We start from the raw sequence: 14,499 nt of genomic DNA, 5'->3' as shown, positions 1-14,499 counted from the left end.
TGTCACTACAGAGTTTAGCATAGTTTGGGGGCACAAGTAGGTGCTAGATAATTGTTTGTTGAATTAATTAATTCTACCTGGTTAGTAATATTGTATTATTTCTTGGAAAAACTAGCTTCCTTATTAGCCTTGCCAAGCCCTGGAGCCTAGACATGTGTATATTGCTGTCCCCATGGTTGTTACAAACCCAGGCTATGCCCATCCATGGGTTCCACTGCTCAGATTACTGCTTATTAAGTAGAAGTGCTTTTGCCAGCCAGCGATCACGTCTGACCCGGGTGGCAACATGTGATCTGAGTGTAGGAGCCCAAGTGCACCCAGAGGTCATGTCCCGGGACAGCCCTGAAGACCACTGACCTGCCAGAGCCGCGAACACCACACAGACTGAGGACAGGGCCCCCACGAGCTCCGCTCCTGTGTGATAATGTTCCACACACATGAACCCACTGGAGCAGGAGCAGACCCTCACGTGGACAGTCTGCTTCTGGGAGACTCCCTGTCTGTCTCCAATGACGAGTGGCACCGAGTAGTTACCCACTGGGAGGCTTCTCAACATGAAAAGTTCAACTGAGCGACCTGCAAAGGGAAAAGGAATTCACACAATGAACTCATTTATTTGTTCACCTGCTCAAAACGCACTTACCAAGTGCCCTCTGTGGGCCAAGGCTCTGCGTGAAGTTAGCCAACTGCAAAGTTAGAGGGACGGTCCCAAGACCACCCTCACTTCTGACACCAACTGCAAGTTCAGGGGTTCCCAGGACCACCTGCAGGTTCAAGGATTCTCTGGAAGGATGCATAGGACTCACTAAAAGCTGTAATACTGACGGTTCCATTTTGCTACAGGGAAAGGATACAGCTGAAAATCAGGCCAGGGAAGTAGCACACAGAGCAGATTCCAGAGGAGTTCCGAACCCAGAGCTTCCCGTCACCCTCTCCCCAGGAATCCAGGACAGTGACTGTGAGTGACAGCACATATGGAATATGTGCTCCTGGGGGAGCTCACCTTAGCCTCGGGGTCCAGAGTCCTTACTGGGGCCGGGTCAGTAAACTGGTTGGCCTCCCACTCACCCCAATTTTTTCCCAGTCTCCATGTGTCCTCTGCATTTCCCCGGGTATCGTCCAACTCGAATGTAAACGGGTCCGAGTAGGGCTCCAGGTCCGGGTCGTCTGCCTTGATGAGGAGGGGCTCATTGCCCGCAGACTCACACACCTCCACGTCGCGAGAACCGGGCTGGAGAGTTGGGGCATTGTCGTTGACGTCAGACAGGAAGAGCATCAGCGTCCCTGTGCCCGTCTGTGGTGGGACGCCTGGCAAAGGGAGGGAGTTCCAGGAGAATTTGTTCGTCAACTGAAGAAGCGTTCCTCGTGCACACAGAGCCCTGGAGAATGAGCACCCTGCATCTCTCAGGAAAGAACCATTCAACCGGAACATTGAGACCGTGTCCCTTTCAAATTCATAAGCCTTACTGGCATGCACCTGATTTATTTTCCCACTTTTCTAAAAATTCAGAATACCTGGGTAAGGTAAGTTCAAACACTTGCCTCTTCAAATCATTTGTAGTATGAGGTGAACGTGACATCATTAAATAAATTAAAAGGTCAATCATGCCTGGTGTTAAGGTGGAAGGGAAGTGGGCGTGACAATAAAAGGGTGACAGGAGGGGTCCTTGTGGGGATGGAAAGGTCTGGATCTCGGCTGCATCCGTGTCACCACCCTGGATGTGATGCTGCACCACAGTTCTGCAAGGTGTCCCCATTGGGGAAACTGGGCACAGGGTGCCTGGGATCCACTATATTATTTCTTAAAACTGCTTGAGGATCTATGAGCATCTAAAAAATATTTTGTAATAAAAAATTTTGAAACCATCGATAACAGAACCATAGGACCCTAGAACACTAACCCCACTTTCTTTCTCCTCCCATAGTAGTGCTTCGGAACACGTTTCATATCTTCATAACCAACATTCAACCAGTTAATTATACAAGTGGGATGTCCAGTTACCTCTCACTTGGAACCTGACTTTTAGTTCACAGACTTTCCCAAATGCAATTGTAAAGTTATTTGAAATTTTTCACTTATTCAAATTTGTTTTGGTGCATTTAAAAATTCATTCTTGGGAAACTGTAAAGTACTGAAACATTCTCATAAAACCACCCATCCTGGTTTACGACAAATTTGTCCCACACAGTCACATTTACCTGAGCCTATAAGCCAACTCGAGTACAGGGAAACCGTGCTAAATATTTATCACACATCATTGGCTTTGGCAGAGAGCTAAAGAGTTATCTTGTGACCAGAGGAAAAGGTGTTGGGTGTGATTGCAGCTTCCTCGCTGGCATGATTGTCTCTCCTGAATGAATACTGCCCTCTTTTGATGGTATGGGTCCCTAGTCAACCATTTCGAGAATTATTATCAGAAATAATCCCCAGCATGGATGCAAAGTGATAACAAGGTTTCTTTTGTATTTTTCTCAGTTGTGCTGAGAGACTCTCACCAGTGTCATTTCCCTCAGTGAGGGAATGAGCACTTTCCCCCAGTGTCGGGCAAACACTCACCATTGTCCACAGCGTGAACGACGATGGTGTAAAAGCTGCCATTGACATGAGGAGATTCTCGGTCAACTGGCTTCGTGGTGACGACAACTCCCGAGTTTTCATCTACGGCAACCCAATTTGCTGGGTCATGGACCAGTTTGTATCTGGTAGAAGGAAAACACACACAATCTTTAAAATTAAAAAGTTACATCAAAAGAAAAATCACAATATGCCATAGAAAGACTACTATTCCTATACCAAGTAATTTAGGAAATTCTAAGAGCAATTATCACTACAAGAGTGTTCATGAATTTAATGAAGGCAGGGGGACGACAGTCTGAAGACTCTGTTAGTGTGTCAGATAGATACGCACTGGAATACTAAGCATCTCTCTCCCTGTTGGGCTGAACATAGCTTTGTCTGCCTTGGGGAGGCATCTCGTGCTGGAGGAGAATCAGCCTTCAATGACTGCAGCTGCTATAGCAGCTTAATGCCAAAAACTAGCCTGCCCCTGCTACAGGGGCACGGGACTCCACTGCTCCGCAGTGTGCACTGTGTAACAGAGCCCAGAGGATCCACACCTGGGTGACCTGGTACCTTTTTCAGGGGTGGCCATGCTGAGCCCTCCAGGGTTTCCGGGAGTGGTCAGCATCAGAGGGCATTCGCTGGAACCTTGCCAGATTGCCACCCACAGCTGCCTGCTGAGGGACCCACGGTAGGGACCTCCTGGACTCAGGCAAGCGACAGAAAAAGTGCAGGCCCCAGAAAGGGTGGAGAAGGGCAGTTTCTCCTTATGCTTCCTCTTCATCACCTGGGAAAATGCTTTCGATGAGGTCAACGACTAGCCCTCTCCTATATTTGGTGAGTCACAGATTTTAAAAGAATTGAAGCTTTTTGTGCACTGCTTCACCTCCTATGGAAGCTTCCAGAAGTTCCTTAGAAACGCTGTGGTTTGGCAAGGTTTACAAACCAGGGGAAGAAACTCAGTTCATCTGTGGATTATCTCAGGCCAGGTTCATGCCGGAAAGTTAACTCCGGTCAATGCAAACGGAGCAGAACAAGACTAAACAAAACCTGCTCACCAGATCTAGTCTCCACCCCACCACAATAGGCACTCAACCTGCACCCTGGAGAAAGCAATATCTGAGGCTAAAGTGAATGGATTGTTTAGTTCTTAACTTCAGCGCAATCCAAACACATACTGAGACCTGCTTATAAGCTAACCATACTCAAGAGACAGCAAGACAGCAAGGAATAAGATGGGCTCAACATCAGTGGTCTCAAAGGGAGGGCCCTGCCAACATCATTAGCATCACCTGGGAGCTTATTAGAAAAGCAAATCCCAGTCCTCACACCCGACCTCTAAATCAGAAATTCCAGGAGGGGGCCCAGCAACCTGCATTTTAACAAACTCTCCAGAAATTCTGATACACGCTATACTTTGACAACCACTGCTGAAGAGCTGCACTCAGACAACATGCACCAGTGTGCATGGCGGGCACAGTCTGTGGGCTCTGGGTTAGCTGCTCACAGTGAGATAACAGCAAAAATTAAGAGCAAGTGTTGAGAAATTCTTACAGGTGTAGGTATTGCTGTATCCCCCTAGTAAATTTTCTAGTAATTCATTTTTATTATGTTTTGCAAAATGATCACTCCATAATGCATTGAAAATGAAAAAAGAAATCTGGCCCTTCCCAACAGGTACGCTGAGAAGCGTTGCTCTAAGGAGGAATCCCAAACTCCAGCGTGGACAGGGAGGGGCCAAGCAGGTGTTAGAAATGAGTGACGTTGGCAGAATGAGGACTGAGGCCAGCTGCTGAGTCTCAAGGGTGAAGGGGCATGACCCATGACCCCTGCTCTGCCCCTGTGATCATGGCCCCGTGTAATACGGACTCAAACAGGCCAAATTGTCCTGCTCCTTTGAGAACAGCCAGAAAATGCAACTGTTACACATAATCTCCTTCTTGTTAAATGCTGGCAACTTTATTTTTAAAGACAATCCACTAAGCAACCCAAGGACGGATGAATAGGCCAGAAAAAAATGTGGTAAATGCATGCAATGTATATATATTCAGCTTTTAAAAGAAAGGAAATTCTGACACATGCTAAACATGAACGAACGTTGAGGACACTATGTCAAGTGAAATGAGCCAGACACACGAAGGCAGAGGCTGTGTGACTCTGCCTGTAAGAAGCCCCGAGAGCAGTCAGATTTATAGAGACAGAAGGTGGAACGGTGGGTGCCAGGAGTGGGGGGGCGGATGGAGAGTTACTGTTTAATGGGGACAGAGTTTCAGTTTTGCAAGAGGAACAGGGGCCTGGAGGTGGACGGTGGTGATGGTTGCACAACCATAGTGACGTGCTTAGTGTCACTGACTTGGTTAAATGCCAAAGATGGTTACAATAGTAAATTTTACGTAACATGTATTTTATCACAATTTAAAAAAGAAACATTTGCTTCCCAGAAGCAAGAGGGCTGCCAGTTTATAGCCTCTGGTAAAGAGGGGGATGGAAACATATAAGCAAATGATTCTAATAGAAGAAGAGAGAATGAAAGCAGCACATGGGAAGCGCAAAGGGAATGAGCAGGTGACTTCCCCTGGGGGCGTCAGAGAAAGCTGCAGCACGAAGAGGACATTTAACCTGGGCCGGTGGGCATTTGCCTGGTGGCTTCTCAGATTTTCACAACTGAGGCTTAGTCAACCCATGAACGCGTCGGAGGAGCTAGCTAGAAGCAGAAGTCCTCTTGGTGGCTGCTGAGTCCGCGCACCCCGCTGCCTGCCTGTTCCTCTGCCCTCACCTTATCTGGCTTGCGGTGCCATCCGGATCCACGGCACGGAAGGTTCCCAGCAGGGTTCCAGGCCTGGCACCCTCCTCTTCGCTGACCAGGAAGCTCTCGGGGTGAAAGGCCGGCGGGTCGTTGGCATTGGTCACCTGCACACTCACGGTGGCACTTGCCGCGGCCCTCCTGGGCTGCTGGAGCCCGCCCCCCTCGCAGGAGAAGAGCTGCTCCTCATTCTCCACGGTGATGACGAGGCTTCGCACGGGCTGAGGTTCGTGGTCCAGAGGCTGAAAGCCAGAGGGGTTTCATTAGCACCCGCTGCTCTGCCGGCCAGAGGAAGCCCAGCACCCAGTCGTCATGCAGCTGAGAGTGTGTGGCTTTTGCACTTCATGTATTATTTACATTGTCTTTGATAATGATCAAAAGACAGTCTTCAGCGCATTTTCAAATCATTTACGGAGTTCTTTTCTTTTTTCATTTCCTCCTCCTCTCCTGGTTGAAACGAGCCACCATCCATCAGAGGGTCATGAAAAATGCAACAAAAACCATAACCTAATGAAACATTAATGTGACAGCCATGCTGCAAAAAGTCAGGGGAACTTAGGGAAATACAGATATTAATGATCATAGTTATTGAGGGTACAAAGTGGTCAGTGACTTGAAAGGATTGCAAGGCTGGGGATGTTTGGAAAATCCCACCCCCGGCACCTGGTGTAGTGTCTCAGAGCCTTGCTATTCACGGCGCAGACTGTGGGCCCTCAGCATCACCTGGGGGCTTGTTAACTGTCGGGCAGGATCTCGGTGCCTTTTCGCAGGTGACTCACCTGCTCATTCTAGGGTCTGGCTGAGAGCTATGAGGACTAGAGGCACTGGGGTCAGACTGGCCTGGTCAGAATCTCTACTCCACCACTCTCGAGCTGTGTGACTCCTTGTAAAGTGCCCAACCTCTCTGGGCTTCGGTTTCCTTATCAGTAAAATGAGTTAGGAATGCTGTCCTCTAGGGCCGACTTCTCCATTAGGCACAGGTAGGCACAGTGCCAGGGGCCACCACACTTCCAGGGGCCACACAGATATTTTCATTTCTTTTAAACTTTAAAAGTTTTAACATTTAAAACTCACAGGAAGAAAAGAAAAACTAGGGTTGAAGAAAACGTTTTCAATTTTTTATCACATCAGGAAAAAATAATCATTTTAGGGCCTATATAAATCTATTACATTTTGCCTAAAAACAAATGGTGAAGTCTTTAGGTAATGTTGCAGAGGTGTGTTACGGCTTTACCTTGATAACATTTAAAATGCCTTCATTGGTCTCGGGGTCAGTCAAAATGGCAAAATGTCCCTCCTCGTTGCCATGTGATATGTTGAACTGTGCTCTCCAAGCTGGTGTCAATGGTGAATCGCGATCTTGAACCGGGAGACGCAACAGGCCCTGGATGACTTGACCTTCAGAAATCTGAATCTTGTACTGAAAGAGACCATCATCATGTCCGTGTCATGGAGACGAAGAAATGCAATTGGGGGGGGAGGGGGGGGAGGGGGGGGAAGAAACTGTAGGTCCTCAGCACAACACCCTGCGGCCTGTATGGCTCTGATGTTGCTGGAATCGACATTAAGGACGTGAAATTCTGCTGCTACAGCAGGACTGGCAATAAGGAACATCTCGTCCCTCCTACCTGTGATTTGTTGTCTACAGCTGAATAATTTTCAAAGCACTCTTAAATCCAGCTCAATGCACTATTTTTCCAAGAATTTTTAAAATAATAATACACATCCTACTTTATGCTCTCTAAAAATCCTATCTCTTCTCCTAAAACAGGACACTTGTGGTTACTTAGATTAAGGTGATCATTTTTCTAACACATATAGATCTTTAAAATAGCTTATTACTCAATGTCTTTTGGTGACAGTGGATCTAGACAAGCACAGCCGGACAACAGGCTCTATTTGTTTCAGCCTTAGTTTTGAGAGCTCAGCTTTTTATCAAGCCAGGGAAGGAATTTAAAACGAGGTTCAAACATAATATTATTCTGTAGTCATTATGTACTCTCCGTGAAGTGCCTTCATCTGAAAACAGTTCACTTTGGTTTATACAATATTTGTAAAAAATTTTAAATGACACCTTTTAAAAATAATTGTTTGCATCATTTATTCAACAACAGCTACTATGCACCAGATTGTGTTTTAAATGCTGTGAACAAGACAGTCAATAAGCCCATCCTCAGGGAGCTGACAATTGAGTGTGTGTGTGTGTGTGTGTGTGTGTGTGTGTGTGTAGGGGACATTTAGACAATAAATGAAACTAACTAATGAAATAGAACACCATGAAGCAGAAGCAGCACAAAGGGCTGGAGAGTGTCCCAGGAAGGGAGTGGGAGTGTTTTCACTGGGTAGTCAGGAAAGAAAGGCCTGACTGAGAGTCCAGGAGAAACGGGGAAATATAATGGATATTTACTTTTTAAAAATACATATAGAATAGTAAAAAAATAAAAAACTGGAAGCAGATCCTGAGTATCCTTATCTCCTTGCAGTCTTGCATGCCGTAAGTGGTGTGGTATTTCTCAACAGTCTTACACAGTGTGCTCAACGCTGTTGTAAAGCCTGAGAGTCCGGAGCCTGTGACATCCTGTGTGGAGCCCCAGTCCGTACATCGGCGAGGTGAGGAAGGCAGGGCCGAAGGCCACCTGTGAGTCATCCCCTCTAGAACCCTGAACAGTGTGAAAACCTCAGGTCTAGACCTCTCAACCAAGGGCATTTCTGCTTCCCAGGGGACATTTGACATTGTGTGCAGACATTTTTGGTTGTCCCAACTGGGGGCTGCTGCTGGCATCTAGTAGGCAGAGGCCACAGGTGCTGCCAACGATCCTATCACACATAGAACAGCCCCCACCCCAAGGAATCATCTGGCCCAGCGTCACAAGCTGGGAAACCCTGACTTCAGTGAACAGGCATTCTCTACCTTCCCTGGGCCTCGGTTTTCTCACTTGGTGCTCTCAACAGTTAAACATGCACATCAAAGTGCTTCACACAGTATCTGGCATAAAGCAGTCACAGTCGGAATGTAAGCTCATGGGACTGTTAGTACCTGCTTCTGTGTCAATATGGTTTGACTCGTTGATTCTAGCTTAAGTCCCTTTGGAGAATTGCTTGTACCTTGGGTGATACCAAAGATAACTGAAGATCCCAAGGACCTTTGCTTTGGGACTTAGAATTGGGGGCAGCCCAGACAGCTTACATTCTCCTGGGTAAACGTAGGCACGTGGTTGTTGCCGTCTTGCACATCAATGTGAACCGTGGCTGTGGATGACAGCGATGGCTCTCCACCGTCCTGGGCTCTGATTATGAGTGTGAACTGAGCCGCAGTCTATGTGGGGAGGAAAAGGGAATTAGGCCCTTAGAACACAGGAGAGGAAAATATTCATATAGAAATATTCCATGTAGCAATTGCAATAGCAAGTCTAGCCACAGAGGGTTCGCCACTGCAAACACAGGATCTAAGCCATGGGCTCAAAGATAGGCAGCACATTTTGTATTTTTTAAATAATAAAATCCACATAACCTCATAATCTAAACATCCTGAGAGTTTTATTTCTCCACTATTACGATCAATCCGGAAACCACTTTCCTTCAGTAACGGTGTTTGAGAAACGAGGAAATAAAGGACTTGAGAATTTGGAGTGTTTTCTTGATCCAAATCAACTGCTAACATATGAAAAATAGGTTGACCTGGAAAGAAATTTTTTGAATTGTTACTATTGGACAAAGGCAGCCTATCAAACCAGTAAGAGGATGAATTATTTATTAAATGGCATTGGGGTATACACCAGAATGAATAAAATATTTAAACATAAAATCAAACTATAGACACACTAGACAAGATAAAGTTGAATGTTTAAATAGCCATTAGGTCAAAAATACCTTTTTAATCATGACTGCAAATGCAGAAGACTTAAAGGACAAAATTGATAGATCAGGTTACATTTTAAAATGTATGGCAAAAAACTATAGACAAAATTAAAAAGGAAACGACAAAGCAGGAAGACTGATTTGAATTATATACGCCAGGCAGATATTCTCAATATGGAATGTGGAGGTAAAAACCAAGGAGAAAAATGACAAAGACATTAACAGAGAAATGGACAAAAGAAAGGAAAAAGCAACTGATAAAAAAATCTGAAGCCCATAATTACCAAAGACAACATGAGTGGACACACACATTGCTGTGGATGAGGAAATGGGGCACTGAAATCGTGTGTACAGTTGGAACCATTCCGTCAACGCCTCGGAATTAGTGTAAAGTAAATAGTACTGGGTTGGGACATAGATTTATTCTAGCTTACATTCGCTCATTGAAACATATTTTATAAAAATAACAAAAAGTGACAACAAAATATGCATGTTCATCAATAGAAAGAAGATTGGTCAAATACTTTAAAGCAGATCCACAACATACTACGCCGTAGGATGCTGCAGGAGAATTTTAGTTACAAACAGTAAAATTGCATTTCTAAAAAAGGAAATTCATAAATATACACACATAAAAAAGCACACCCAATATGTGTAAATATTTAATATGTGCACATACACATTTTGTGCTATAATAAAGGTGAAAATGTATGCATATGTAAATATGCATTATATATTATAAATAAAGATCTGTGAATATGTACATATAACATACAGTGTGTATATATACACATATAAAATGCAAAGAAAAATATTGAAAGGATACAAACTAAAACATTAATGGTATTTATCTCTCATGAGTAGTATTAAAGATGCTTTCTTTTGCAGTCTTTTCATTTCCCAGAATTTTCCAAATTTTGTAAAGTATATTTTAAAAGGGAAATAATTTTTTGGTTATTAAAATAAATCCACATTCTAGTAAGAGTGGTTGGGATTTAAAGACTCACAGTATCTGTAACTCAGAGACTTTAGATGTTATCTTGTTGCCGTTTTACAGATGAGAAATTTGCAGAAATGATCAGGAACTCGCCACCTAGCTCTTTTTCCTTCACTGTATGTGGCTTTATTTTTAGATTGGCATTTACATATCAGCTCTTCCAACTGGCACAATGCCTACATCACTTTATCGCCAATATAAAATGAGGCTGACAGACTTCAAAGCGTTTCACTCTGATCCAGGGCCTGCAACCTTTGCAATGTGAACAGTAAAAGCTCCCTGAAGACAGCAAGGACCAAGCTCCACTGCGACACCAAAGCAGGAAGACAGAGCAGGGACAGAAGCCCTGCAGGGCCCCCCGTCCACCCTCCACCGCACACACCTGCAGCTTGGTTCTCTTTCACACTGACGTTAAATTCCTTCTCAGGAAACTGAGGTGCGTGATCATTTACATCCTTGATTCTAATGTTGAAAATCAAGGATTTTTCCACAAATTCCCCTGTTGAGCGATCCACAGCATCGAAGCTGACCTAGGAAGCAGAGAACTGTATAAATGTTGCAGAAACATTTACTCAATGACACGGATCAAATGACCGTTAGCATGACTGTGTGTTTTGTATCTGTCTCCTCTGCTAGACTGAAAATTCCTGAGCGCCGAAATCGGGTGGCTTTCATTCACACGGTGCTGGCACAGACTAGGTGCTCAATAAATGTGTAGAACAAATCAATGCACTGACTAGAAGAAACAAGCAATCAGTTATCATTAGGTTCAAATCTCAGTTTCTCCACCTGAGTAAACCCAGGCAAGGTGCCTATGAGCTTCATTTTCTACAGCCTATCAGTACTTTCATGAGAAATGAATACACTACTAAATATTGTTGAAACATCACAGATAGCAGACACTCTAAGGTTTGTGGGAAAGTGAACATCTATAGTAACTAGCACAGCTACTGACGTGCTAGGTTCTGTACTTGGCTAAGAAAGGTCGATCCACCTCAAACATGCATGAAGCCTTTCCCTTCAATAGATCTCAAATCAATAATTTAAATGTCTATCTTAAGAAATTTTTAAAAGAGAGCATATTAAGCCCAAACAGAAAGAAAGAATTATAAATATCCATATCAGTGGAATGGAAAACAACAAAACAATAAAGTCATGAATCCAAAAGCTGATTCTTTGAAATTGTCAATTAAATGGATAAAGCTCTAGGAAGACTGACGAGCCACAGGGGAGAGTGCCAATACCAAGACTGAGAGGAGGGCTGCTGCAGACCCCACACGTGCTAAAAGCGTAACGAGGAAGCGTATGGCCAAGCTTATGCCAATGCATTGGACAACTGAAATGAAATGGACCAAATTCTTGAGAAAGAAATACTATCAAGACTTTCTCGAGAAGAAACATCCTGAATGGTCCTATGTTTATTAAAGAAATGGAATTTGTAGTTTAAAATCTTCCTCGAAACAAAAACAAAAAAGCTCCAGGCCCAGATGTCTTCAATGGTAAATTCTAGCAAAATAGGAAGGAAGAGGTAATACCAATTCAACACAGTCTCTTCCAGAAAATATAAAAAGAAGGAAAACTTCCCAACTTATTATATGAGACTAATGTTATCATAATACCAAGTCAGATTTTTAAAAATTACAAGAAGACTGCAGAACAATATCCTTTGCAAACCTAGACTCAAAAATCCTCAACAAAATATCAGCAAATAAAATCCAGCAACATGTATCACGAGCAAATGGGGTTTGCCCTGAGAATGTCAGGCTGATTCCACATTTAAATCCATTTTGGCAATGCCATACGTAGAACATTAATATGTAAAACTCAATTACATTTCTATAGACCAGCAATGAATAATTAGAAACCAAAATTTTAAAAACAGGACCATTTACAAATACAAAATGTATGTAGGATCTGTTTACTGAAAGCTGTAAAACACTGATGAAAGAAACTAAAGAAGACCTAATTGAATGCAAAGATATTCTGTGTTTATGGACTTAATGACTCAATGTTGCCAAGATGGCAGTTCCTCCCAAATTGATCTGCAAATTCAGTGCAAGCCCAACCAAAAGGCTAGCAGAAATTTTTAAGATATCAACAAACTGATCTGAAAATTTATGTGGAAAGGCAAAGAGATTTGAATACCCAAAATAATTTTGAAAAAAGAAAAAGAGGACTTACACTATGTCATTTCAAGATTTATTATAAAGATACAATAATCCAGAGGGTATAGTACTGGTGAAAATATAAATACTAACATCACTAGGACAGAATAAAGAGTGCAGAAATAAGCTCACAAAATGTAGTTTATTGATTTTCAAGAAAGACAAAGGCAACTCAGTGAAAAAGGACAGTCTTTCAGCAAATGGTGCTGCCACAGCTGGATGTCCAGATGCAAAAACAAAAACCAAACAAAAACAAAACAAAACCCTGGTTCCTGGATTTACATCTCACACCTTAGACAAAAATTAACTCAAAATGGATCATAGATCTAAATGTAAAACACAGAACTATGAAAACTATAGCAAAAAAAAAGGAGAAAATCCCCATGATCATGTGTTACATATGACACCAAAAACATGAGCCAGAAAAAAAATATTGATTAATTAGACTTTATCAACATTTAAAACTTTTGCTCTGTGATAAACACTCTTAAAAGAATGAGAAGACAAAGCCACTGGCTGAGGGAAAATACTTGTGTATCACATGCTGACAAAGGATTTGTATTCAAAACTCAGTAATAAGGAAACAAACAGAACAATTTTAAAATGGGCAAAGGATTTGAACAGACACTTCTGCAGAGAAGATCTACACATGGCAAATAAGGCATCATTTTTGTCATTAGGGAAGTCACACTTAAAGCCACAGTGAGCTACCACCACACGGCTATTAGAATGGCTAAACTAAAAACCCTGACAGTACCAAGTGCTGCCAAAGACACAGAGTGACCGGAATTCTCACACATGTCCAGTGAGAATGCAAAATAGTTCAGCCACTCTGAAAAATAGTTCAGGAATTTCTTAGAAAGTTAAACATATACTTGTGTGATCCATCTAAGCCACTCCTACTTGCTTAAAAAAAAAAACGAAAACTGATGTTCACATAAAAACTGTACATTCATAGCGGTTTTGTTATGATCACCAAAACCAGAAAAGAACCCAAATGTCCTGCAGCTCCCTTTATAAAATCCTACTACTCAACAATAAAATGAAACTAATTTTGAGGCACACAACAGCATGGATGAATATCAGATCCAGACTTGAAAAGTGACATACTGTGTGTGTCCATCTCTGTGACGTTCTAAACAAAGTAAACACGTGGGGACAGAGAAGAGATTAGTAGTTTCCAGGGGTTAAGGAGTTGGGGGACGGTATACATTTTACTGTATGTATATTTTTAAAATAAATTTTTAAAAGTAAAATACACACAAAATGTGGAAGGAGTAAATGTAGTTAAGGGTTCTAAGGTCATTGCAGTGTCCAAGAAGTTATGAAAATACTTTACATTAAATCTAATAAGGGAAGAATGAATGTTGTAACTTCTCTGTGGGTTTTGTTCTCCCTCTGTGGAATGAGAACAGAGAGAAAAGTTGGGAGGTAGGGCAAGATTTTTCATTACTATTTCATGGATTTTTCTATTGTTTAAAATTTCATGAGAAGCCTTCATTAATTTTACACCTGGAAAGTACGTATAAGTAACAGGCAGGCTCACTCATTGCTGGTGGGAATGCAAAATGGCACAGCCACTGTGGAAGACGGTTTGGTGGTTCCTTTCAAAACTAGATATGCTCCTCCCATACCATCCAGCCACCTGTTGAAAACGTGTGTGCACGCTAAAACCTGCACACGAATGTTTATAGCAGTTTATTCATAATTGTCAAAATGTGGAAGCAAACAAGACGTCTTTCGGTGGGTGAAAGGATAAGCGACCCATCCCACTGTGGAATAATATACAGTGATGAAGAGACGGAGGAGCCATAAATGCAACTGCTGGGTGAGAGAAGCCAGTCTGCAAAGGCCACGCACCGTGCGATTCCAGCGATGTGACATTCTGGGAAAAGCAAAACCGCGGAGAGAGTAAAATGATGAGCACTTGCCGGGGGCTGGGGAGTGTGTGTGCGGGGGGGGGGTGGACAAGTGGAGCACAGGGGATTTTTAGGGCAGTGAAACTACTGTGTACGACCCTGTCATGGTCATACATGTCATTACACATGTGTCCAAACCCATAGAAAGTACAAGACCAAGGGGGAATCCTCTCGGACAGGACGCGCCTTGGTCAATG

At 43.1% G+C, this 14,499-nt stretch overlaps 1 protein-coding gene across 1 annotated transcript in view; it reads right to left on the bottom strand.

Annotated features, from left to right (window-relative positions):
* The window catches only part of CDH26 (cadherin 26), a 41,670-nt gene that overhangs the window by 10,995 nt on the left and 16,176 nt on the right, over nt 1-14,499 (bottom strand). The window contains exons 4-11 of the mRNA XM_045528880.1: nt 10,601-10,748; nt 8,875-9,041; nt 8,551-8,679; nt 6,598-6,783; nt 5,337-5,605; nt 2,558-2,700; nt 1,069-1,308; nt 358-576 (exon numbers count right to left, since the gene is read on the bottom strand). Coding sequence (XP_045384836.1) covers nt 358-576; nt 1,069-1,308; nt 2,558-2,700; nt 5,337-5,605; nt 6,598-6,783; nt 8,551-8,679; nt 8,875-9,041; nt 10,601-10,748 — 1,501 coding nt within the window. The remainder of the gene's footprint in view (nt 1-357; nt 577-1,068; nt 1,309-2,557; nt 2,701-5,336; nt 5,606-6,597; nt 6,784-8,550; nt 8,680-8,874; nt 9,042-10,600; nt 10,749-14,499) is intronic.

This window comes from Lemur catta, chromosome 17 (genome assembly GCF_020740605.2).
Source record: "Lemur catta isolate mLemCat1 chromosome 17, mLemCat1.pri, whole genome shotgun sequence".
NCBI lineage: Eukaryota > Metazoa > Chordata > Mammalia > Primates > Lemuridae > Lemur > Lemur catta.
Note: the sequence above shows the minus strand (reverse complement) of the source record. Positions and strands in the feature narration are given on the sequence as shown.